Raw genomic sequence first — 27586 nt, 5'->3', positions numbered from 1 at the left:
GCGACGTGCAACAAACAATGAAAGGAAAGTTAGAGTAGGTGTCAATAACGAGAAGCCAATAAGTACTTAAAATAGGTCCCGTGAAGAGAGCATGAATACGCTCCCAGGGTTTCTCAGGCAAAGGCCACGGTGACAAAGATGACTTTGGGGTGGCGGCCTGTGACGCATAAGGGCCACAGGCAGCAACCATGTGTGCGATTTCAGAGTTGATGCCGGGCCAGTACACATGACGGCGCGCCAGAGAGTTTCTGCAAGAGACACCCCAGTGCCCTTGGTGAAGGAGGCACAGACTGAAGCACGCAAAGACACAGGTACCACAACATGTGGCGAAGCATTTTCAGTGGAAAGGAGGATAACACCATCCCTAGCCGTGAGGCAGTAACGCAAAGCGTAGTAGTTCCACAACGGATCAGAAGTCTTAGCAGACGGACGATCTGGCCAACGATTCTGAATACGGCATAAAAGCTGGGAGAGGGTAGGGTCAGAACCCGTAGCAGCCGCCAGCCGGTCCCCAGTGATGGGGAACCCATCCACAACCTGCTGCTCGGCAACATCTAGGTGGAAACACAAAAGTTCGTCACTATTCAATGCCAGATCAGGACCTATGGGAAGGCAAGACAGTGCATCAGCATTTGCATGTTGAGCTGTTGGCCGAAAATGAATCTCATAATTGAAATGAGACAAGTAAAGAGCCCAATGCGGGAGGCGGTGTGCAGCCTTGTCAGGAAGTGACGTTGATGGATGAAACAAGGAAACAAGTGGTTTGTGATCCGTAACAAGATGAAATTTGGATCCACAGAGAAAAACACCAAACTTCTGAAGAGCATAAATAATGGCCAAAGCTTCTTTTTCAATTTAAGAATACTTTTGTTGGGCATCCGTGAGCGTTTTGGAGGCATAAGCAATGGGTTGTTCAGAACCGTTCATGAACATCATGCATGCGGTTGGATTTTCAAACAGATGGCACAAGACCATTTTTTTTTTTTTTTTTTTTTTTTTTTTTTTTTGCATTTGTAACACACGGCCCAACGTTGTGGACAATCTTTTCATGAATGTTTCGTAAAACACCGTGGACATGAAGGAAGTTGCCGTTGGTTTTGCTGCAGTTTCTTAGAGGTTTGTTTACGGTTAGGCCGAGGCTGCGCTTGGGAGTGTACTGCAGCCACGCAGCCACGTCGGCCGGCGGGGACACGCCACACACTTTGTCAACATCACACAAAGGTTGTATTTCCCCGACATTGCCCCATGCCTCTATTTGTGCTCCAGCAGTGCAAGAAATTTCAAAAGACTGAGCGATGGATAGGATTTCATCTAGAGTCGGATTTGCCAACTGAAGGGCACACTGCCTAACTTCTTTGTCGGGCGCCGATCGGATAATAGCATCCCGTACCACGGAATCGGTGTAGGATTCTTTGTGAACTTCAGTAACAAATTGACACTTTCTACTGAGGCCGTGAAGTTCAGCAGCCCAAGTGCGATAGGATTGATTTGGTTGTTTTTGACAATGATAAAAGGCAACACGAGAGGCTACCACATGCGTTTGCTTTTGAAAATAGACAGACAGAAGTGAGCACATTTCAGCAAAGGACAAAGATGCAGGATCTTTCAAAGGAGCCAATTGCAACAACAACCGAAACATTTAAGGTGAAATCCATGAAAGGAACAGAGACTTACATGTTTGTTCATCCGTGACGTGAAATGCCAAGAAGTGCTGTCGAAGAGGTTTTTCGTAATCAGACCAGTCTTCCGCCATCTCATTGTAAGGAGGAAAAGTAGGTAGAGACAATGACAAGAGACGCCCCGCATTTGATGCCGCAATGAAATCACAAATCGCATTTGTGAGAAGCGTTTGCTGTTCTGTGAGACCTTGCAATAGTTGCTCTAAAGTAGCCATGGAAACATGTGGGTCAACGATGGAAAAGAAAAATCCCATCCTCATCACCAATTCTTATAACTTCAAGTTGAACAAATATATTTCAAGGAAGACGCAATACATGACAGTCACAGATCAAGTAAACAGAGTAAGACGTGTGTACACTTTAACGGTCAAATCATAACTGAGTCCAAGTCTAGCGGCTGCTGGCTGGCTGGCTGCTTAGGTGGTGCTGCTGCTGCTGCATGGCTGGCAGACAGCGCTGCATGTAGAGGATGCGCGTAACTGCGCAGCAGCACTTTGAAAGATCAGCGAGTCACAGCAATTGTGCTATGTATCAAGAATTGTAACCTGTTTTTATACATATGCAATGAGTCATTCAATGCTTTTATTTATTATTGTGATTCAAGATAACAAAAACAGAATACTTTCCTTCCTGTCTTTCACTGCAATTGTAATCTATTTCCATATGCATTCTTATTCTTAAGCTTAAAAGGGAAACACAGTATATTGGGACATCTAAATCTCATTAAGCACATGACTTGACTATGGCAACCCACTCATGCCCACTTACCAATGATGATCCTATCCTGCATGTTACAGCTTCTGACTCAAACACCTATATTTATTGAGTGGTAGCAAAAGGGGTTTTATATCATTCTAACAAAGAAACTGTCCCACTGCTTGAGAGAGGCCCAATTTAAATCTAACAATAATAGAGGCCAAGGAAAGTACTATTTCACCTTAATCCACATTAAACACTTCCTGGACAGTTGAGCCATATGAGTGGTAGCATTACCTTGAAACCAAAGTCCACTACTAGGATTGATGACTGCATATTGAATGAACTTGCTTACCAAAGCTGATTACACAAACCTTAACATTTACTCTTCTGTTGATATAATAACAGAACATTGTGAGCATAAAGCACCACTAGAGTGATGAATAACAGAATTCTGGCACGAATGTGTGATCGTGATCAGCCAGCGTGCATGTTGTGATGATGCTCGCCTGCTTTATCTCTTCATTGATTGTCCTCAGTGTCAACAAACTGGCTGAAAAAATAGGGGGTGGAAGTGCAACTACTGTCTACTGTAAATGATGTATCCGACAGAGGCACATTTGCGTTTCTCTGTCTTTTACTTTCACTTTTCACATCCCACCATATACACATTTATATGACCAGTGCACTATTGTTTAATTTTCAATAAGCCTAATTAATAGGTTGCAGGTGAAAATCCTCATACTGCTACAATAGTTTACTGTTGAACATCCACGAGCAGTAAAAAACATAACCACAAAGTTCACAGTTCTTGTAAAATAGAAAGGTACGTATGGAGCAGACACTATCAGTGTTTTAACATACAGCCGATTGGTTGTTGTTGTTGTGGTCTTCAGTCCTGAGACTGGTTTGATGCAGCTCTCCATGCTACTCTATCCTGTGCAAGCTTCTTCATCTCCCAGTACCTAATGCAACCTACATCCTTCTGAATCTGCTTAGTGTATTCATCTCTTGGTCTCCCCCTACGATTTTTACCCTCCACGCTGCCCTCCAATACTAAATTGGTGATCCCTTGATGCCTCAGAACATGTCCTATCAACCGAACCCTTCTTCTGGTCAAGTTGTGCCACAAACTTCTCTTCTCCCCAATCCTATTCAATACTTCCTCATTAGTTATGTGATCTACCCATCTAATCTTCAGCATTCTTCTGTAGCACCACATTTCGAAAGCTTCTATTCTCTTCTTGTACAAACTATTTATTGTCCATGTTTCACTACCATACATGGCTAAACTCCATACAAATACTTTCAGAAACGACTTCCTGACACTTAAATCTACACTCGATGTTAACAAATTTCTCTTATTCAGAAACGCTTTCCTTGCCATTGCCAGTCTACATTTTATATCCTCTCTACTTCAACCATCATCAGTTATTTTGCTCCCCAAATAGCAAAACTCCTTTACTACTTTAAGTGTCTCATTTTCTAATCTAATACCCTCAACATCACCCGACTTAATTCAACTACATTCCATTATCCTCGTTTTGCTTTTGTTGATGTTCATCTTATATCCTCCCTTCAAGACACCATCCATTCCATTCAACTGCTCTTCCAAGTCCTTTGCTGTCTCTGATAGAATTACAATGTCATCAGTGAACCTCAAAGTTTTTATTTCTTCTCCATGGATTTTAATACCTACTCCGAATTTTTCTTTTGTTTCCTTTACTGCTTGCTCAATATACAGATTGAATAAAATTGGGGATAGGCTACAACCCTGTCTCACTCTCATTCCAACCACTGCTTCCCTTTCATGCCCCTCGACTCTTATAACTGCCATCTGGTTTCTGTACAAACTGTAAATAGCATTTCGCTACCTGTATTTTACCCCTGCCACCTTTAGAATTTGAAAGAGAGTATTGCAGTCAACATTGTCAAAAGCTTTCTCTAAGTCTACAAATGCTAAAAATGTAGGTTTGCCTTTCCTTAATCTTTCTTCTAAGATAAGTCATAAGGTCAGTATTGCCTCACGTGTTCCAGTATTTCTGCGGAATCCAAACTGATCTTCCCCGAGGTCGGCTTCTACTAGTTTTTCCATTCGTCTGCAAAGAATTCGTTTTAGTATTTTGCAGCTGTGGCTTATTAAACTGATTGTTCGGTAATTTTCATATCTGTCAACACCTGCTTTCTTTGGGATTGGAATTATTATATTCTTCTTGAAGTCTGAGGGTATTTCGCCTGTTTCATACATCTTGCTCACCAGATGGTAGAGTTTTGTCAGGACTGGCTCTCTCAAGGCCGTCAGTAGTTCCAATGGAATGTTGTCTACTCCGGGGGCCTTGTTTCGACTCAGGTCTTTCAGTGCTCTGTCAAACTCTTCACGCAGTATCGTATCTCCCATTTCATCTTCATCTACATACTCTTCCATTTCCATAATATTGTCCAAGTACATCGCCCTTGTATAGACCCTCTATATACTCCTTCCACCTTTCTGCTTTCCCTTCTTTGCTTAGAACTAGGTTTCCATCTGAGCTCTTGATGTTCATACAAGTGGTTCTCTTATCTCCAAAGGTCTCTTTAATTTTCCTGTAGGCAGTATCTATCTTACCCCTAATGAGATAAGCCTCTACATCCTTACATTTGTCCTCTAGCCATCCCTGCTTAGCCATTTTGCACTTCCTGTCTATCTCATTTTTGAGACGTTTGTATTCCTTTTTGCCTGCTTCATTTACTGCATTTTTATATTTTCTCCTTTCATCAATTAAATTCAATATTTCTTCTGTTACCCAAGGATTTCTACTAGCCCTCGTCTTTTTACCTACTTGATCCTCTGCTGCCTTCACTACTTCATCCCTCAGAGATACCCATTCTTCTTCTACTGTATTTCTTTCCCCCATTCCTGTCTATTGTTCCCTTATGCTCTCCCTGAAACTCTGTACAACCTCTGGTTCTTTCAGTTTATCCAGGTCCCATCTCCTTAAATTCCCACCTTTTTGCAGTTTCTTCAGTTTTAATCTACAGGTCATAACCAATAGATTGTGGTCAGAGTCCACATCTGCCCCTGGAAATGTCTTACAATTTAAAACCTGGTTCCTAAATCTCTGTCTTACCATTATATAATCTAATCTGATACCTTTTAGTATCTCCAGGGTTCTTCCATGTATATAACCTTCTATCATGAATCTTAAACCAAGTGTTAGCTATGATTAAGTTGTGCTCTGTGCAAAATTCTACCAGCCGGCTTCCTCTTTCATTTCTTACCCCCAATCCATATTCACCTACTACGTTTCCTTCCCTCCCTTTTCCTACACTCGAATTCCAGTCACCCATGACTATTAAATTTTCGTCACCCTTCACTATCTGAATAATTTCTTTTATTTCATCATACATTTCTTCATTTTCTTCGTCATCTGCAGAGCTAGTTGGCATATAAACTTGTACTACTGTAGTAGGTGTGGGCTTCATATCTATCTTGGCCACAATAATGCGTTCACTATGCTGTTTGTAGTAGCTTACCCGCATTCCTATTTTCCTATTCATTATTAAACCTACTCCTGCATTACCCCTATTTGACTTTGTGTTTATAACCCTGTAGTCACCAAAAGTCTTGTTCCTCCTGTCACCGAACTTCACTAATTCCCACTATATCTAACTTTAACCTATCCATTTCCCTTTTTAAATTTTCTAACCTACCTGCCCGATTAAGGGATCTGACATTCCACGCTCCGATCCGTAGAGCGCCAGTTTTCTTTCTCCTGATAACGACATCCTCTTGAGTAGTCCCCGCCCGGAGATCCGAATGGGGGACTATTTTACCTCCGGAATATTTTACCCAAGAGGACGCCATCATCATTTAATCATACAGTAAAGCTGCATGCCCTCGGGAAAAATTACGGCTGTAGTTTCCCCTTGGTTTCAGCCGTTCGCAGTACCAGCACAGCAAGGCCGATTTGGTTATTGTTACAAGGCCAGATCAGTCAATCATCCAGACTGTTGCCCTTGCAACTACTGAAAAGGCTGCTGCCCGTCTTCAGGAACCACACGTTTGTCTGGCCTCTCAACAGATACCCCTCCATTGTGGTTGTACCTATGGTACGGCTATCTGTATCGCTGAGGCACGCAAGCCTCCCCACCAACGGCAAGGTCTATGGTTCAAGGGGGGGGGGGGGGGAGCCTATTGGTGTAACACTTATTTCATTGTTAAGTTGATGCATTGTTGTCATTCTAACCAATACAGGTTTCTTGTCTGAAACTCAGCCATGGACTGACTGTCTCGTGACCAAAAATTGGGCCCTTATATATCCTCACTATAATAGGCGTTGAAAATACACATTGTTTAAAGTTTAATTTACAGAAATTACAATTAAAACTTATCTCATTAAACTGAATATATTGAAAAATTTGTTCTTTTTAACAGTTTCTTCTACTACAAGAGTTAAGCTGAATTATTTATTTAAATCATGAAATTAACAAATATAAGTACAGAAACAATACTTTGGACAAAACTGTTAATTACTTTGGAATTAATTAAGGGCTGACTTTGCTAACATGTTTTTGAATGGAGCCAAATAGATCATTTAAGAATATTCTTAGTTGTTCCTCCAAATGTTTATACTTAGTACAGAATTTATGGTTGCTTATACGTCAACAACAGAATTTAAGTTACGAAACAATTACTGATTTCACCCTACAATGAAAGTATTGACTAGTAGTAGTCGAAATAAATTAGAAGATCTGGTGTTATATTCTTTAAAACTGAGGGCCAAGTTTTCTCTTTAATGAAAATGCAGATTATACTCATGTATGTTAATAGTAATTAGTCAAAATGAAAAAAATGCATTTAAGTAGGCAGATGGCAACACAAGAGGGGGAGTAAAAATATCCCAGCTTGCATCTTCACCTTCTTCACAATGTGTTGACAGCCATGCAAGAGGGTGCGTGTGGTGGGACAGATTTAAGGACAGGTAAAGGGATGAGTTCACATTTCTGCACACAGATGGTGGTCACTTTGATACGTGACTGACAAGCTCTCAGGTTTGAGAAATCCTGGTGGAAAGGTGGACAGCAGTGGCTGGGCCATTTCCTGAGGTGGAAAAACAGAGACATTGGAGTTGAAAGTGGAGAGAGTCCAAATGGCAACTCTGTGTGACCATTGCACTGTGCAAAAATACGACTAAAATTACTAAATATTAAACCACTTGAGGTACTGAGGAGCTAGCAGGCTCATTTTGACAAGGAAAATAAGACAACTGTGACAGTAAAGGTACCCATCAATGTCTGAAATTTTTTACAAATTGAATATTTGGAGTACTGCTCTATCTGTAAAAAAATTAGATTTCCCCAACTCATTATGCATTTACAACAAATGAGGTGGCAATGTATAGATATCAATGAGCCCTATCAGCCAGTCACAGTAGACATGTTAAAATAGTACACAGTTTTGTATTAAAGGCTGGAATGTGCCCTCTGCACTCCAAAATATTTTTTTATTTTTATAAACAAAAAAATAATTAAAATCATAAAAGTAATGGCGGTATCCAAGACTAGATGTAAGTAGGGAACATCAGCATGGTGAACTGTATTTATTTGCATTTATTTATTCTATAAAACCTGGGGAAAAATGTGACAGTTGGTACAAAATCATTTTTTATAAATAAGCTATTGTAGGTAGAAAAAAATCAAAGGCATCTATAAAAAACTAAGAACATTTACTTGCTATCTGATGTGTAATACATATATAAAATGTTATAATTATGGTTTTTAGTATTTTAAGGTAATACAAAGTATTTCTTTTGACTCACACCAGTCAAGGTTTTATAAGTGCGGTTGGCATTTTGAAAGAGTCAGTTGTGATTAAGACCTTGGTGAGGCAAGATCTGTGGTGGTTTGATCCACACGGGTGGCACAACAGTCGCATTTTGTGAATTACATAAGACTGCTAAGTTTTTCACTTCAGGCTTGTAAAATTTCCATGGAGAGTCATAAGCGAGAACTTAGAATATTTTTCTACGTGAGTGAACTTTGGAATTTTGTCAACAACTCATGTGAACATAGGCCCCAATTGTACTTGCATTCAGTTTGCAAGTTGGAAATAGAATATTTTTGTGCACAAGTGAACTTAGAATAATTTTCATGTGGGACAGACTCATGTGGACTTTAATTTTTCTATTTTTTTCTACAGTTGCACCCAGCTAGCAAGTTGTAGTTAGTATATTTTTCATGATTAGACAGTGTGGGACTTGTATTTGGAAGTGGTGCTGGTTGAACATTAACATTTCTGGGGAAAGATTTTTGTAGGTTATTGCAATTTGATGATAGGGTCCATTGCACGTAGACCATCAGTAGTACATTGATTTAATTTGTGAATTGTGAACTTTAATTTCATTTGTGGTGTCAAAAAGTAATAAACCAAGTGTTTTGTAAAATTTAAACTACTGTGAGTTGTAACATGATTTTAGATTAGCAATGTCTGTATTTGTTTGGACTACAGTTAAATTAGAGCATTGGGAACATGTGACGTGTGGGTGTTGGCCCCCTCAGATGTAGTGTAGCCAACATATCTAAGCCCAACCACACACTAGGGTGGCCCACTGTTGTGTTTTTTTTTTTAATATTATTCCATGCATTAGCATATGGGGGCTCTGAGCTATGCTGTAAACAGTGGCCATCCAGACTTTATTTGTATAATTTAATTTTATTAATTTTTTGTCCTGAACTGCATCAAAGATCACAGAAGAAAAAAATTTAAAGTAGAATATTGTCACATATTGTTGGTCTCATCCGAGGCCAAGCTGGAAAATACAGTCACAACCTATCCTTCATTCAAGTGCAGTGTAATGGCATTGAAATCCAGTTCACTCTATTCATCTAGAAACTAGTCTTCTGGGGCCAAGGTTGATTCTTGGTTCCTTGACTTCTAGAAGACTTTCAATATAGCTATGTACTGTCACCTAATGAATAAAGTATGACTGTACAGAATGTCAGAAAAGCTTTGTGATTGACGTGAAGAGTTCCTAGCAAATAGAACACTGTATTTCCTTCTTAACAGAGAAAAATTTCCACACATCAAAGCAACTTTGACACTTCCAAGAGAGTGTTACACGACTACTAATGTTCACAATATACAGGGATTCAAAAATAGTGTGAAAAGCTTATCAGGGTGCTGCAGAGTAGGTTTAGCTGAGAAATAACTTTCAGAAAAAAATTCAATATGTTGTGCCTCTTCCAAGATAATTAGCACTGAATTTAACCAATCAGCCCACTGTGCTACTAATTCAAGTGGCCTGCCAGATACAATTAGTATCAGTTGCTCTCATAGCACTGATGACAGTTCACAAGATTGGCCTGCCTTTGGTTCATGTTCAATCCTTACTGCCATCCCTTGTCCAACTTTGTATCGCTCCCTCATTTGGTTTAAGGGAACCTCATGAAGAACTCGTCTGGCGACACAGTCTCTGGCAGCCACTTGAATTTGCATGTGCAATGGCCCAATTGGCTAACTTCAGTGCTAATTAACTCAGAAACAGTGCAATGTATCAATTTTTTTCTTAACCACTATTTCTCAGCATAACCTACCCTGCAACACCCTTACAAGTTTTTCAGGGTGCTTCTGCCCATTCTGTATAGATTATCTGATCAAAAGTATCTGGACATCCCTAAGTAATGTAGAATTGACCACCAGATATCATGCCAGACAGATCTTCTAGTATACAGGGAGGCAGGGAGTATTTGCTGTCAGTAGGGAAGCAGTAACAACAGAATGGGTCAGTCAGGACAGCTCAGTGACTTTGAATGAGGACTGGTCATGGGATGTCACCTGAGTAACAAATCACTCAGGAACATTTTAACTCTTCTAAAGTCAGTGTCGGTGATTTCATTGTGAAATGGAAATGTAAAGGAACAATCACATCCAATCCAAGACCAAACAGAGCTCATGTACTGATGGACAGGGACCACTGGGCATTGCATAGGTGGTTGTCAAAAATTGCATGAAATTCCTGGAAGGAATCACTTGTATAATGACTATGTGTAGGGAGTTACAAAGAATGGGGTACAATGATCAAGCAGCTCCTCATAACATACACATTACTGTCACCAATATTAACATGAGATGTCTCTTGGCTCAAACAGGGATTTGTATTTAAACATTTTTACACAGACCCATCTCACATTTCTAATCACACCTCCAATGACATGTGGCTATGTTTCTCTTGGTTAGTACACAACAGCGCTTGCAGTTTTGGGAAAGGGGGAGGAGGAGGAGGAGGAGGAGGAGGAGGAGGAGGAGAGGGGGGGAGGTTAACATGCCAGTCAATCAGTTACCTCAGCAAGTACCTGATGTGTTAAGTATAAGAGTCCAAGGAATAGAAAAGCAACTGGAATCACTCAACAGAGAAAAGTCCACTGGACCTGACGTGATACCAATTCGATTCTACACAGAGTATGCGAAAGAACTTGCCCCCCTTCTAACAGCCGTGTACCACAAGTCTCTAGAGGAATGGAAGGTTCCAAATGATTATAAAAGAGCACAGGTAGTCCCAGTCTTCAAGAAGGGTCGTCGAGCAGATGCGCTAAACTATAGACCTATATCCCTGACGTCGATCTGTTGTAGAATTTTAGAACATGTTTTTTGCTCAAGTATCATGTCGTTTTTGGAAACCCAGAATCTACTATGTAGGAATCAACATGGATTCCAGAAACAGCAATCGTGTGAGACCCAACTCGCTTTATTTGTTCATGAGACCCAGAAAATATTAGATACAGGCTCCCAGGTAGATGCTATTTTTCTTGACTTCTGGAAGGCGTTCGATACAGTTCCGCACTGTCGCCTGATAAACAAAGTAAGAGCCTACGGAATATCAGACCAGCTGTGTGACTGGATTGAAGAGTTTTTAGCAAACAGAACACAGCATGTTGTTATCAATGGAGAGACGTTTACAGACGTTAAAGTAACCTCTGGCGTGCCACATGGGAGTGTTATGGGACCATTGCTTTTCACAATATATATAAATGACCTAGTAGATAGTGTCGGAAGTTCCATGCGGCTTTTCGCAGATGATGCTGTAGTATACAGAGAAGTTACAGCATTAGAAAATTGTAGCGAAATGCAGGAAGATCTGCAGCGGATAGGCACTTGGTGCAGGGAGTGGCAACTGACCCTTAACATAGACAAATGTAATGTATTGCGAATACATAGAAAGAAGGATCCTTTATTGTATGATTATATGATAGCGAAACAAACACTGGTAGCAGTTACTTCTGTAAAATATCTGGGAGTATGCGTGTGGAACGATTTGAAGTGGAATGATCATATAAAATTAATTGTTGGTAAGGCAGGTACCAGGTTGAGATTCATTGGGAGAGTCCTTAGAAAATGTAGTCCATCAACAAAGGAGGTGGCTTACAAAACACTCGTTCGACCTATACTTGAGTATTGCTCATCAGTGTGGGATCCGTACCAGATCGGGTTGACGGAGGAGATAGAGAAGATCCAAAGAAGAGTGGCGCGTTTCGTCACAGGGTTATTTGGTAACCGTGATAGCGTTACGGAGATGTTTAACAAACTCAAGTGGCAGACTCTGCAAGAGAGGCGCTCTGTATCGTGGTGTAGCTTGCTCGCCAGGTTTCGAGAGGGTGCGTTTCTGGATGAGGTATCGAATATATTGCTTCCCCCTACTTATACCTCCAGAGGAGGTCACGAATGTAAAGTTAGAGAGATTAGAGCGTGCACGGAGGCTTTCAGACAGTTGTTCTTCCCGCGAACCATCCGCGACTGGAACCGGAAAGGGAGGTAATGACAGTGGCACGTAAAGTGCCCTCCGCCACACACTGTTGGGTGGCTTGCGGAGTATAAATGTAGATGTAGATGTAGATGTACATGCGTCAATGTTTTCATATATATACAGCATAAATCCAAGTTAAGAAGGTGTTATCCAATGGGAGAGAGTGTAGGACAAGACGATGACACTTCTGCAACATTTTTTGAGGATCTGATCACTCAGACACATGAATATTCATTTGACTGGTCAACTGAAGTTACATTGGGTAGGACAGTGGATGAAGAAAATGAGTTTATAGATGAGCAATAGTCTTCAAGATTGAAGTGCTAGTGGCAGTGGTGGAAACAGTACTCCTCAAAAGAGAGCCTAACAGTTCTGATGACTATGAATCTTCACCAGAAAAAAAAACCAGTACTGTTAATATTTTAATAAAATTTTCAGCAAAACATCTTGAATGTATTTACCATGATTATCATATGCCTCCACTAAAGTTGCAATCTGCAGTTCATTTCTGAAAGACATCCATCTATAAAAAGCACATTGAACATCAAAGTAATATGTGCTTGCCTGCACGGTTAGTCGTGCGGTCTAACGCACAGCTTTCTGGATTGGGAAGGAGCACCTGGTCCCCGGCAGGAATCCACCCGGCAGACTTGTGTTGAGGTCTGGTGAGCCAGCCAGTCTGTGCATGGTATTTAGGTGGTTTTCCATCTGCCTCAGCGAATCCGGGCTGGTTCCCCTTGTTCCACCTCAGCTACACTATGTCGGTGATTGCTGCGCAAACAAGTTCTCCACACACACGTACACCAACATTACTCTACCACGCAAACATAGGAGTTACACTCATCTGATATGAGATGTTCCCTGGGGTGGTGGGGCAGAGGAGGGGTGAAGTGGACTGCGGTAGTTGTCATGGGATTGTGGACCACTGCGGCTGCGATGGGGACAGAGCCTCTCCATCATTTCTAGGACCCCAGTCAACATACAATACAACACAATATTTGCTTGTGTGGAGAAGATGATGTAATGAACATCTGTTTCACAGAAACAAGGCAATCAAATAACTGGAGATAAAACAATACATTCTATCCCACTTTGATATAGCAAGGAATGAAGGAAAATGTGCCCTTTGGTGGCACCTGAAATTTTGAACAATGCAAAAAGCAAGAGAAATTGGGCACACACAATTTAAATGTTCTGCAGCTTTCATAGGATGTGTCAAGAAAGAATCCAGAATGTGCCAAAGACACATCAGTGCTTTCATGACAGCCATAGATGTAGAGGAATACCAAGATATTCACCAGTCTGGGGCCCATTCTGTAGAAGAAGTAAACCAGAAAACTGCAAGTTTCCAGGTACACCCACACTGAACTTGGAACACTGATCAAAGTGGATTTAATTACAAACTAACTTCTGCTTCAACACTAAACTGGGGAAAAATCAACAGTTGCCTTGGTCCAGTCTGCACACAGTACAAATCATAGTTATACAATACATGGTGAACTTTCAATGATTGGACACCTAACAAAAAAACTGTATATTTTTCTTCAGGAAAAAAAATTACTGGCACAAGAGTTAGAAAGGCTGTGAAAGACAATTTTCCACCAATCATAAACTTGGAGGCCAGCACAAGCGGGAAAATGTCAAGAGACCATTTAAAATCCTTTTTCGTGAATGTTGTTAACAACAATGTTTTAAATAACCAGAATTATTTATGACTTTATGTTTTCTGGATTGCTTTCACAAGGGCATAAAAATTTTAAATGGTTCATTTGTGAGTAAAGACATTGCATGCACACTCATTCTGCCAAAAACAACAAAATATTAGTGTATCAGCCTATACTTCAACATGCCTGGCAAACAGCTGGGTACAATACTCCTGCACATGTTAGTGAATTCGAAATGTGATTCAAGTGGCGATTGATTTTGCAGCTCAAGAATGCGATTCTGAGGATTGTCCAAATATTGCTTTCCCCAAATGTGCCTATTCTACATCTACATCTACATTTATACTCCGCAAGCCACCCAACGGTGTGTGGGAGAGGGCACATTACGTGCCACTGTCATTACCTCCCTTTTCTGTTCCAGTCGCGTATGGTTCGCGGGAAGAATGACTGCCAGAAAGCCTCTCTAATTTTACATTCGTGATCTCCTTGGGAGGTATAAGTAGGGGGAAGCAATATATTCGATACCTCATCCAGAAACGCACCCTCTCGAAACCTGGACAGCAAGCTACACCGCGATGCAGAGCACCTCTCTTGCAGAGTCTGCCACTTGAGTTTGTTAAACATCTCCGTAACGCTATCACGCTTACCAAATAACCCTGTGACAAAATGTGCTGCTCTTCTTTGGATCTTCTCTACCTCCTCTGTCAACCTGACCTGGTACGGATCCCACACTGATGAGCAATACTCAAGTATCGGTCAAACGAGTCTTTTGTAAGCCTCCTCCTTTGTTGATGGACTACATTTTCTAAGGACTCTCCCAATGAATCTCAACCTGGCACTCGCCTTACTAGCAATTAATTTTATATGATCATTCCACTTCAAATCGTTCCACACGCATACTCCCAGATATTTTACAGAAGTAACTGCTACCAGTGTTTGTTCTGCTATCACATAATCATACAATAAAGGATCCTTCTTTCTATGTATTCGCAATACTTACATTTGTCTATGTTAAGGGTCAGTTGCCACTCCCATATTGTTTCATGTGTTTTGTTGAGGAACCTCATGTACATTTTTAAAGTCCGATAGTGGGCAAAATATGAGTAACACAACTGAATGCTTTCACCATCTTAATCACAGTGAGACATAATGCTTCTAAAAAAAACTAGGACACCAAATTCCTGTCCGAGCCAAGAGACTTCCTTTGTATGTGGTGGTGGTGTGGTGTGAAGAGCGATGCCACTGGACAGTGGATGTCTGGAAATGAGTGAACACGAGTGATGAATCACGCTATACCTTCTGGCAATCTGACGTAAGGGTTTGGGTTTGGTAAATGCCAGGAGAACATTATGTGCCGTTGTATGTAATTTCAACAATGAAGTACGGAGGTGGTGGTCTTAAAGTATGTGAGTGTTTTTTGTGGTTAGGGTGTGGTCCCCTTATTGCACTTAAGAAAATACTAAATGTGGAATGATATGAACACATTTTAAAGCTTATGTAGTGTGTACACTAGAGGAACAGTTCAGAGATGATGGTTGATTGTATCAGCATGACAAAGCACCCTGTCATAAAGCAGCATTTGTGAGGCAATGGTTTATGGACAATAACATTCCTGAAATGAATTGCATCCCCAGAGTCCTGATCTGAGCCTAAAGGAACAAGTTTGGGTTGTATTAGAACGCTGACTTCACTCCATACCCCATTGTTCAACATCACTACTTCTCGTTTCCTTCTTTAGGAAGAATGGGCTGCCATTCCTCCATAGATATACAGATACCTCATTGAAAGTGTCTCCAACACAGTTCAAGCCACACAGTTCAAGCCATCAAAAAGGCAAAGGGTGGACTCACTCTATATTTATGTCCACTAATAGGTGTCTAGATACTTTTGGTCATCAGAGGGTGTATAAATTAAATTAAAACTAAACTCTTAATTTCATTTAATCCATCCTTGCTAGGAGAGATGACAGGATGACAGCCAATGTACAAAGTTTGTCCAGAAAGTAATGCACCACATTTTCCCCCTGCCAAAAACAACTCTACAAATGCGAAACATATTATTTGAAGTCTTCCTAGTGAGCGTGCCAAGTTTCCGTTGCTTCCGACAGATATTGTAGCTGGAGGACAGTTTCAAAATAATATCTGTAGGTGATGTACATTACAAGAAATGTGCCATCATTGAATTTCTCACTGCAGAGAAAGAAACTGTGTGGAATATTCACAAACATTTGTGTAAAGTCTATGGAGCAGCTGCTGTTGACAGAAGAACAGTTAGTCACTGGGCATCAGAAGGCAATTTGGTGGAGCTCCACAATTTGCAGTGGTCAAGGAGACCATCCACAGCTGTCACAAGTGACAGCCCTGACCTAGTCCCTTTGGACTTCCACTTGTTTGGGCCATTAAAGGATGCCATTCATGGAAGACATTTTGAGGACAATGAGGAGGTAATTCACACAGTGAAGCACTGGCTCTGCCATCAGGACAAAGATTGATAACGACAGGGCATACATGCCCTTGTTTCATGCAGGATGTAGGCCTTAGAACAAAATGGAGACTACATGAAAAAATAGGGTGTGTAGATAAAACGCCATTGTTTCATGCATGTAATTCTTACTATGTTCAATAAGGAATTGTTGAAGAAAAAAAATGCAGTGCTTTACTTTCTGAGCAACCCTCTTATATATAACCAGCAATAAATAAACCAACAGCCATATTTTCATCTCTGATTTATTCCAGAGATAACTGGTTTCAACATTCCATTATGCCATCATCAGCCCTCAATGGTAACATATAAGCTCAGCCACTATGTTGCCACAGAGGGCCTGATGATGGCATAATGGAATACCAAAACTTGTTGCCTTTGGAATAAAATGCAGACTTAAATACAGCTGTTGGTTTATACACTCCTGGAAATGGAAAAAAGAACACATTGACACCGGTGTGTCAGACCCACCATACTTGCTCCGGACACTGCGAGAGGGCTGTACAAGCAATGATCACACGCACGGCACAGAGGACACACCAGGAACCGCGGTGTTGGCCGTCGAATGGCGCTAGCTGCGCAGCATTTGTGCACCGCCGCCGTCAGTGTCAGCCAGTTTGCCGTGGCATACGGAGCTCCATCGCAGTCTTTACCACTGGTAGCATGCTGCGACAGCGTGGACGTGAACCGTATGTGCAGTTGACGGACTTTGAGCGAGGGCGTATAGTGGGCATGCGGGAGGCCGGGTGGATGTACCGCCGAATTGCTCAACACGTGGGGCGTGAGGTCTCCACAGTACATCGATGTTGTCGCCAGTGGTCGGCGGAAGGTGCACGTGCCCGTCGACCTGGGACCGGACCGCAGTGACGCACGGATGCACGCCAAGACCGTAGGATCCTACGCAGTGCCGTAGGGGACCACACCGCCACTTCCCAGCAAATTAGGGACACTGTTGCTCCTGGGGTATCGGCGAGGACCATTCGCAACCATCTCCATGAAGCTGGGCTACGGTCCCACACACCGTTAGGCCGTCTTCCGCTCATGCCCCAACATCGTGCAGCCCGCCTCCAGTGGTGTCGCGACAGGCGTGAATGGAGGGACAAATGGAGACGTGTCGTCTTCAGCGATGAGAGTCGCTTCTGCCTTGGTGCCAATGATGGTCGTATGCGTGTTTGGCGCCGTGCAGGTGAGCGCCACAATCAGGACTGCATACGACCGAGGCACACAGGGCCAACACCCGGCATCATGGTGTGGGGAGCGATCTCCTACACTGGCCGTACACCACTGGTGATCGTCGAGGGGACACTGAATAGTGCACGGTACATCCAAACCGTCATCGAACCCATTGTTCTACCATTCCTAGACCGGCAAGGGAACTTGCTGTTCCAACAGGACAGTGCACGTCCGCATGTATCCCGTGCCACCCAACGTGCTCTAGAAGGTGTAAGTCAACTACCCTGGCCATCAAGATCTCCGGATCTGTCCCCCATTGAGCATGTTTGGGACTGGATGAAGCATCGTCTCACGCGGTCTGCACGTCCAGCACGAACGCTGGTCCAACTGAGGTGCCAGGTGGAAATGGCATGGCAAGCCGTTCCACAGGACTACATCCAGCATCTCTACGATCGTCTCCATGGGAGAATAGCAGCCTGCATTGCTGCGAAAGGTGGATATACACTGTACTAGTGCCGACATTGTGCATGCTCTGTTGCCTGTGTCTATGTGCCTGTGGTTCTGTCAGTGTGATCATGTGATGTATCTGACCCCAGGAATGTGTCAATAAAGTTTCCCCTTCCTGGGACAATGAATTCACGGTGTTCTTATTTCAATTTCCAGGAGTGTATATTGTTGGTTATAAAACTAAACTCTGTCTTAGGAGCCCTCAGAAGCCCCAAAGGTACCGACCAATCGCTGTGTCACCTTCAGCCAATAGGCCTCACTGGATACAGATATGGAGGGGCATGTGGTCAGCATATACCTCTCCCATCCATTGTAAGTTTTCATGACACGAGTCAATACTTTTCAGTCAAGTAGCTCCTCAATTGGCCTCACAATGGCTGAGTGCACCTCACTTGCCAACAGCACTCGGCAGACATGGACGGTCATCCCTCCAAGTGCTAGACAAACCTGACAGTGTTTAACTTCAGTGATCTGACAGAAACTGGAGTTACCACTGTGGCAAGGTCATTGCCAGTGTATAATTCACCTAGTGGATAATGCTGGAAGCTCAATGAGGCTGTTTGCAGCTTATGCTGCTGTATACATAGAGGTTGGAATTCTAAAAAATTGTAGTGAACTGCAGGAAGAGATGCAGGGGCTTGAAGGTTGTTGCAGGGATTGGCAGTTGATCCTAAACATACACAAATTTAATGTACTGCACATAAATAGGCAGAAATACCCAGTACTGTATGATACATGACTGCTGACCAATCACTGGGAGAAGTCACATCCATTAGATAACTGAAAGTATATGTATGGACTGACTTAACATGCAACTATCACAAAAAATAATCACTACAAAGGCAGATGAAAGACTAAAATTCATTGGAAAAACTCTCAAGAACTGTAGTCCACCCACAAAGGAACTTGAAAATTGCTCATCAGTTTGGGATCTGTACTAGATAGAAATGAATGCAAAAATGGAGAAGACCCAATAAACAGCAGCACATTTCATCACAGGTTTATTTAAAAAGTGCAAAAGTGTCACGGATGTGCTCATTCAACTAAAATGACAGACACTAGAAGAGAGGTGTTGTGGATCACAATGTGGTTTACCATTAAATTCTTTAAGTGTACTTCCCTAGAAGGAGCAATCTAGACATTGCTTCCTCCTACATATATCTCAAGACAAAGATTATGGTGGTAAAATCTGAGAGATATGAGCACACATGGAGGCTTAGCAACAACCACTGTACTTCCTGCACACCATTTGAATCTTTGGTGTGACGTCATAAGCACGTGACTGCGTGTGAGATCGCTCTCTAAGTTTTTATATAATTTTAGGTTTCAGATACATACTTTAATGGTTTTTGTTATAATATTTACTATATAAGTGACTTATTAGTGGTTTCTTCATTCACCTCTGCCTTTCTTGTGTTGTGATCTGATATTTGTGAGTGTTTCGTATCGAGCAACTTAACCTCTTACCTGTGTTTACATTCCGCACTGACCAGTTGCAGCTGCATCGAAAGCTAAGTACTAATTAATTGTTTGTGTATAGTGGTTTATTTAGGAACTTTAGTAGTCTTCAACCAGTGTTCTTGGTGTTTTCTGGTGAAATAATTTCAGAAGAACTTTTTGGGAACTGTTTTCAGTTTTGTTACTGTGTCATTAGATGTTTGATTTTCTTTCTGTGTTAGTCTTTTGTTATATACTCATATGTTGTCGATTAATACTGTTAATAATAGTAGTTACTTCCCTCGTAGAGTAAGTTTGTGATTATTGCAGTCAGTTTTTTAACATCTTCTTATTGCAGTAGCGGAACTTAGATAAAGTAGTTTTCTTGTTTCAATAACTGTAAAATTTTACCAAGAGTGAGAAGTGTGGGCTTTGCCGTAGGTTCATGAGTAGTGGATTGTGGTGTGAGACTTGTTCAAAGTATTTTCACTGGGGGGAACGCAGTGGGGAAGCCAGTGGGCATTCTGGTTACATCCTATCCTGGAACTGCAGGTTATGAAGCAAGAATAAGTTGATAGAGGAGCAGGAGTATAAGATCTGTGCCCTTCAGGTACAGTTGAAAAACGCACAGGAGGAGCTAGATAGGATGAGGAGGGAGAAGGGGGTTGGGGAATGGGAGCTGGCTGTTGGCAAGAGATCTGCCAGGAGAAGGAGATTTTCAGATAGTTTTACTATTGGTGTTTGCAATAGATATGACCGTCAGAGTCATATCTAGTAGCTGTAGATGTAGGAAGTATGCAGCAGACCTCAGCAGTTACAGTAAGTCGAAGAGAAAGAAGAAGGTTCTGCTGTTAGGTAGTTCTCATGCAGAGGTGTAGGCCAGCAGTTGCAGGAAGTGTTGGGGAGTGAGTACCAGGTCACCAGCATTGTGAAGCCTAATGCAGGATTGGCTCAGGTGACTGTTAACATAGGGAAGTTATGTAGGGATTTTACTAAAGAGGATCAGGTAGTGATTGTGGGTGGGGCTGGTAGCAGTATTGATAAGGATGGGGAGTATGACATAGATGGTGACTTGGAAAAGATAGCCACTCAGACTGGAAACATGAATGTGCATTTTGTGGAACTGTTTCAGTGTCACGATTGGCCTCATCTTAATACAGCCATCAGGCATAATAACATGAGACTTGGGGGTGCTCTGATGACAGAAGGCATGGGTCACATTTCAGTATTGTCGGTGGAGTCCATCAGCAGGACGGGTTTCGCTAGACATGGCCTGCACCTCAAAAGGTATGGGAAGGGGAGGTTGGCAATGCTTATAGGTGACAGCATAGGTGGGAGTGGTGGGATCACTCATGGGAAAATTCCTGTAGTAGTGGGTGCGCCTTTTTTAGATTGAAGTCAGCTGATAGGTATTCCTGCTTAAAGGAAATCTCTCTAACAAAGGAACCACTTTTGACAAAGCATAGGTATCCGTGTAATGAGGGAATTAGTATATTTCATCAAAATATACAAGCTATTAGAGATAAAGTTGGAGAACTGCTTATAGATGTTGACTCTGAAATTATTGGTATATCTGAACACTTCTTAAATGAGGAGATAATTCAGAGGCTTCCTTTACGAGGATACAGGTTGGCTGGCAGCTTTTCTAGGCTCTCTTTGCAGTGTGGGGGGTTAGCCATGTACATGAAAAACGGCATCCCATTTGAGTCAATTTGTGTTTCAAAGTACTGCACTGAAAAGGTGTTTAAATGTTGTGCAGGTGTGGTTAAATTTAGTGGAGCTAAACTTCTAACTGTTGTTATTTATAGATCCCCAGACTCCAATTTCACAACATTTTTGCTAAAGCTAGAGGAGGTTCTTGTTTCACTTTATAGGAAATACAAAAAGTTAGTTATATGTGGTGACTTCAATATTAATTGTATAAGTGATTGTGCAAGGAAAAGGATGCTGGTAGACCTCCTTAATTCATATAATCTTATGCAAACCATATTCTTTCCAACGAGAGTGCAAGGGAACAGTAGAACAACCATAGACAACATTTTTGTTCATTCCTCATTACTAGAAGGGCATTCTGTTAGCAAAAAGGTGAATGGCCTTTCAGATCATGATGCACAAATTTTAACTAAAAGATTTTTGTGCTACAACACATGTTAAATACAGTTATCAACTGTTTAGGAAAGCTGATCCAGTTGCTGTAGAGACCTTCGTAAACCTTATCAAGGAACAAGAGTGGCAACATGTTTATAGTGCTGATACAGTAGACAATAAATATAATGCTTTCCTCAAGACTTTTCTCGTGCTCTTTGAAAGTTGCTTTCCATTAGAATGTTCAAAACAGGGTACTAGCACAAACAGGCAGCCTAGGTGGCTGACTAGAGGGATAAGAATATCTTGTAGAACAAAGTGGCAATTATATCAAAACGTTAGAAACAGTCAAAATCTAAATGCAGCAGCCCATTACAAACAGTATTGTAAGGTGTTTAAAAATGTTATTAGGAAGGCAAAAAGTATGTGGTATGCAGATAGAATAGCTAAGCCTCAGGATAAAATTAAAACCATATGGTCAGTCGTAAAGGAAGTGGCTGGTCTGCAGAGACAGGTCGAGGATATAGAATCAGTGCATAGTGGGAATGTCCGTGTTACTGATAAGTCGCATATATGTACAGTATTTAATAATCACTTTCTGAATATAGCAGGTGAACTAAATAGAAACCTAGTCCCAACAGGCAACAGGGAATCATATGGCACTCTTAGAAAAAAGTGTTCCGAGACTGTTACCTGAAATGCTCCTCTATGATACTGACAAGAGGGAGATTGGGTTAATAATTAAATCACTAAAGACCAAGAACTCTCATGGATATAATAGGGTATCTAGCAGTATGTTAGCCCAGTACTTAGCCATATCTGTAACTTTTCCTTTAGGAGTGGTTGGTTTCCTGACCGATTAAAGTACTCGGTAGTGAAGCCACTTTATAAAAAGGGAGACAGTGATAATGTTGACAATTTTAGACCTATTTCTATGCCATCGGTGTTTGCTAAAGTTATTGAGAAGGTTGTATATACAAGCTTACTGGAGCATTTAAATTCACATAATTTGCTGTCAAATGTACAGTTTGGTTTTAGAAATGGTTTAACAACTGAAAATGCTATATTCTCTTTTCTCTGTGAGGTTTTGGACAGATTAAATAAAAGGTTGTGAGCGCTAGGTTTTTTCTTTGATTTAACGAAGGGTTTTGACTGTGTTGACCACAAAATATTACTGCAGAAGTTGGACGATTATGGAGTAAGGGGAGTAGCTTACAATTGGTTCGCATCTTACTTTAAGAACAGAAAGCAGAAGGTAATTCTCCGCAATATTGAGAGTGGTAGTGATGTTCAGTCCCAATGGGGCACTGTAAAGTGGGGCGTTCCCCAAGAGTCGGTGCTGGGGCCACTGCTGTTTTTTATTTATATAAATTATATGCCTTTTAGTATTACAGGTGATTCAAAAATATTTCTGTTTGCTGATGACACCAGCTTGGTAGTGAAGGATCTTGTGTGTAATATTGAAACAGTATCAAATAATGTAGTACGTGAAATAAGTTCATGACTTGTGGAAAATAATTTGATGCTAAATCACAGTAAGACTCAGTTCTTATAGTTTCTAACTCACACATCAATAAGAACCGATATTTTGATCAAACAGAATGGGCATATTATAAGTGAGACAGAACAGTTCAAGTTCCTGGGTGTTCAGATAGAGAGTAAGCTGTTGTGGAAAGCCCATGTTCAGGATCTTGTTCAGAAACTAAATGCTGCTTTATTTACCATTAGAACAGTATCTGAAATAAGTGACAGTTCAACATGAAAAGTAGTCTACTTCACATATTTTCATGTGCTTATGTCGTATGGTATTATTTTTTGGGGTAATTCTTCTGATTCAAAAAGTGTGTTTTGGCTCAAAAATGGGCTGTTCGAGCTACATGTGGTGTAAGTTCGAGAACCTTTTGTCGACCCCTATTCAATAGTCTGGGAATTCTGACATTGCCCTCACAGTATATATTTTTTTTAATGATGTTTGTTGTAAGCAATATTAGCTTATCCCCAAGAGCTAGCAGCTTTCACTCAGTTAATACTAGGCAGAAATCAAATCTGCATATAGAATGCACTTCCTTGACTCTTGTGCAGAAAGGATTGCAGTATTCTGCTGCATCCATTTTCAATAAGCTACCACATGAACTCAAAAATCTTAGCAGTAGCCCAAACCCTTTTAAGTCCAAACTGAAGAGTCTCCTCATGGCTCACTCCTTCTATTGTGTCGAGGAGCTCCTGGAAGAGCTGAAATATTAAGCAAATTCCAGTGTTACATTGTTGATTTTCTTTATTTAAACTTACTACTTGTCGCATAAATATGTTTCTTATATTTCATTTTATCTGTTTCTACTATTGTGTTATAATTTCATGTATTGACTCGTTCCAATACCATGGAGACTTCTCCTTACTTTGGTCCCACAAAACAATAAATAAATAAATAAAATTTGTGACTTGAACAGGAAAGGGGGAAAGAGACAGTGATACACAATGTACCCTCCATCACACCTATGACGTGGTTGCAGAGTATGGATGCAGAAGCAGCAGACCATATTATACATTGCTATTGAGCAGCAGTATTGGTTTGGAGCTTCTTGCAACCAGGTGGTCGCAAGAGATTTGATATAGCAATTATAGTACACTGGTGGAAAACTAATCTCAGCACCATGAAGGAATTGTGTGAAATAAAGAAAATTTGCTAGGCATGTTTCGAAAGATGATGTCTAGTAAAATTTTGCACCTTTTCCATAAGAGTGGCACTAGTAGTGTCACCATGAAGACGCAAATCAGATTTGCTTTAAATAGAAGCTGTACGTGTTGTGAACATTAGTTACCTTTGAGATTGGATGTGGGGAGTTGAGGGCCTGCAACCAACCTGTCTGCTACTAGACACACTGGACCTACACCTGGAGTTATGATCAGGAGGTGTCATTTCATATGACATCAGGAGCCCTCTCATGGTTACCCCACTAACCCTGACTGCAAATCTGTATGTCAGTCTAGCTGATTTGACCTGTTGTGCTGCCATTCATGAAAACATTCTGGGGGTGCGGGGGTGGGGGTGCAACATGATGATAATGCTCGCCCACATACTGCTGTTGTAACCAAAGATGCTCTACAGAGTGTTGACATGTTGCCTTGGCCTGCTTGATCACCAGATCTGTCTCCATTCGAGCATATATGGGACATCATGGGACTACAATGCCAGCATCATCCACAAGCAGCATTAACCTCCCCAATATTGACCAACAAAGTGCAACTGGTACAGAACTCCAGCCCACAAACTGACATCTGTCATCTGTACTACACAATGCATGCATGTTTGCATGCTTGCATTCAACCTTCTGGTAGTTATGACAGTTATTAATGTACCAGAATTTCACATTTGCAATGGCTTAGCTCACGCTTACATTAACCTGTGATTTTGGAATATTAATCACTTAAATATGTTACCTATACAAATGTTTTCCCAAAATTTCATTACTCTACATTAACTATTTTTTGGTGTTGAAATTTTTTTTCCATCAGTGTATAAACCTTTTTTTAATGAATTTTTCACCAAACTACACTGAAGAGCCAAAGAATTGGTACACCTGCATCATATCGTGTAGTGTCCCCACAAGCAATCAGAATTGCCGCAACACAATGTGGCATGGCCTCAACTAATGTCTGAAGTAGTGATGGAGGGAACTGACATCATGAATCCTGCGGGGCTGTCCATAAATCTGTAAGAGTATGAGGGGGTGGAGATGAGGCTGTCTCCATACCCATATATGTCCATCCGCTCAATACAATTTGAAACGAGTCTCGTCTGACCAAGTGACATGTTTCCAGTCATCAACAGTCCAATGTTGGTGTTGATGGGCCCAGGCGAGGCATAAAACTTTGTGTCATGCAGTCATCAAGGGTACATGGTACAAAAGCCCATATCAATGATGTTTCATTGAATAGTTTGCACGCTGAGACTTGTTGATGGCCCAGCATTGAAATCTGCAGCAATTTGTGAATGGATTGCACTTCTGTTATGCTGAATGATTCTCTTCAGTCATCATTGATCCTGTTCTTACAGGATCTTTTTTTGGCCACAGCAATGTCAGAGATTTGACGTTTTACCAGACTCCTAATATTCACGGTACTCTTGTGAGATGGTTGTATGTGAAAATCCCCACTTCATCGTTACCTTGGAAATGCTATGTCCCATTGCTCATATGCTGACCATAACACCATGTTGAAACTCACTTAAATCTTGATAACCTGTAGCAGCAGTAACCAATCTAACAACTGCACCAAACACTTGTCGTTTTATATAGGCATTGCGAACTGCTGCACCGTATTCTGCCTGTTTACATATCTCTGTATTTGAATATGCATGCCTATACCAGTTCCTTTGGCACTTCAGCGTACTTCCTATTAAAGATAAAAATCTTCTTGGATGCCTCGCCATTTCTGTTAGTATGTCTGTTAGGGTAACACAAAAATGGAAGAACTAAAATTTTGGCAGGAACTCTGCATTATCTCATGACACTTGATACCACAGCTCTAGATAGCCCTCATGGGTTTTGAACTGCCCTGGATGGATGATCTAGTTGTGTACTGACAATTTTATATCTCTGAATGTCTGTACTGTCAAAGAATGCAGCAGATCAACACAACACCAAATTTATCATCATGATGTAGATGGCTCTGGATACAACATGCAATACTGCAGTACTAAGAGAAAACAAATGAGAATTTAATTTAGAACACAAACTTCAGAAATGAGGAGTTTCTAAGAAACTGCTCATCCTCAGTCACTAAACCAAAGGAACTGGAGACTTGATACGGCAGTGCATGACCTTCAGAACCTGTGAATGCTGGATGCTGTTGTTGCTGCCATCACAGCGTTTGTACTATTTTTCTCCAATCACTGCCATCTCCATTTTTAAAGAATACTAACTGATAGTTTAAATATGTATATATAGATGGTAAGGTAATATCAATACACTTTCAGCAGCAAAATACATAAATGATTTGTGAGATGCTGTGGCCATTTCTAATGCACTCAGTAACTGATATTATTCTTGATCACTAAATTTATTAATTTTATATGCCTTGTGCATTTTGGCCTTATGCCATTCTCAAAGGCTCTGCATCAGAAATACATGAAAGAGTATTAGTAAAAAAAGCACTGGTACAGTTACATAAAATGTACATCATACATACAATTTCATTACAGACAATATATTGTAATTAAATAATTTTAAAGTGAAATATAACTTTATTCTTAATGTATTCTTTGTTTATAGGCTGGAAAATTATCTCAGTATGAGCAGGGCAAGTGGCTCCGTCAGAGGTATGGTGAATTCCTTGGAAATACTTATTCACCAGAAATACTTGCTGCTCAGAGCACAGATGTTGATAGAACAATAATGTCTGCTCAGCTGGAATTAGCAGGGCTGCTACCTCCAAATGATGAACAGCAATGGAACCCTGAGCTTAACTGGCAGCCAATTCCAGTACGCAGTCAGCCAATTGATCTTGATAATGTGAGTTATATTTATGAAACACATAGAGAGAGTGTGTGTGTGTGTGTGTGTGTGTGTGTGTGTGTGTGTGTGTGTGTGAATGTGAAATGATTGTCATATGCTGAACCTACTTAGCATAACATTCAGCAGCCTTTGTTTCACATTTTCCCTAACCAAAAATCATTTTTGAAGAAAAAACCATTTTAAAAAGTGAAGACACATTTATTGAGAAGAAATATTGAATTTAGTTGTAGCATTACCTTCCCTGTAACTGCCACTGTAATTAACATTGTTTAACTTTTTCTGAAATATTTCACTGTTGTATCATTAATTAGCCTTATTGTTTTCTTTAGATGTTTATGAACTATGCAAACTGGCACACTAAGTATGATTAAGGGTGCAACATAATTTGACAATTCATTACCACACAATAGAGATACATAGTTCAGCCTCTTGTATGAATACAATAACTTATGGTAGTTCACTGGTGTGCAAAACGTAAGGAGAAAACTAGATTATGCATGATGTGTCACTGCCAAGGAACATAGCTCATTGAAACTTGGACTATACCCACATGCTGCAGTACATCTCTCCAA

General features: G+C 40.9%; 1 protein-coding gene across 1 annotated transcript in view; it reads left to right on the top strand.

Moving 5' to 3' along the window:
* The window catches only part of LOC126184698 (venom acid phosphatase Acph-1-like), a 251930-nt gene that overhangs the window by 155541 nt on the left and 68803 nt on the right, over positions 1-27586 (top strand). Inside the window, exon 3 of the mRNA XM_049927211.1 lies at positions 26772-27011. Coding sequence (XP_049783168.1) covers positions 26772-27011 — 240 coding nt within the window. The remainder of the gene's footprint in view (positions 1-26771; positions 27012-27586) is intronic.

This window comes from Schistocerca cancellata, chromosome 4 (assembly GCF_023864275.1).
Source record: "Schistocerca cancellata isolate TAMUIC-IGC-003103 chromosome 4, iqSchCanc2.1, whole genome shotgun sequence".
NCBI lineage: Eukaryota > Metazoa > Arthropoda > Insecta > Orthoptera > Acrididae > Schistocerca > Schistocerca cancellata.
The sequence above is the reverse complement of the archived record's forward strand: the minus strand, read 5'-3'. Positions and strand labels throughout refer to the sequence as shown.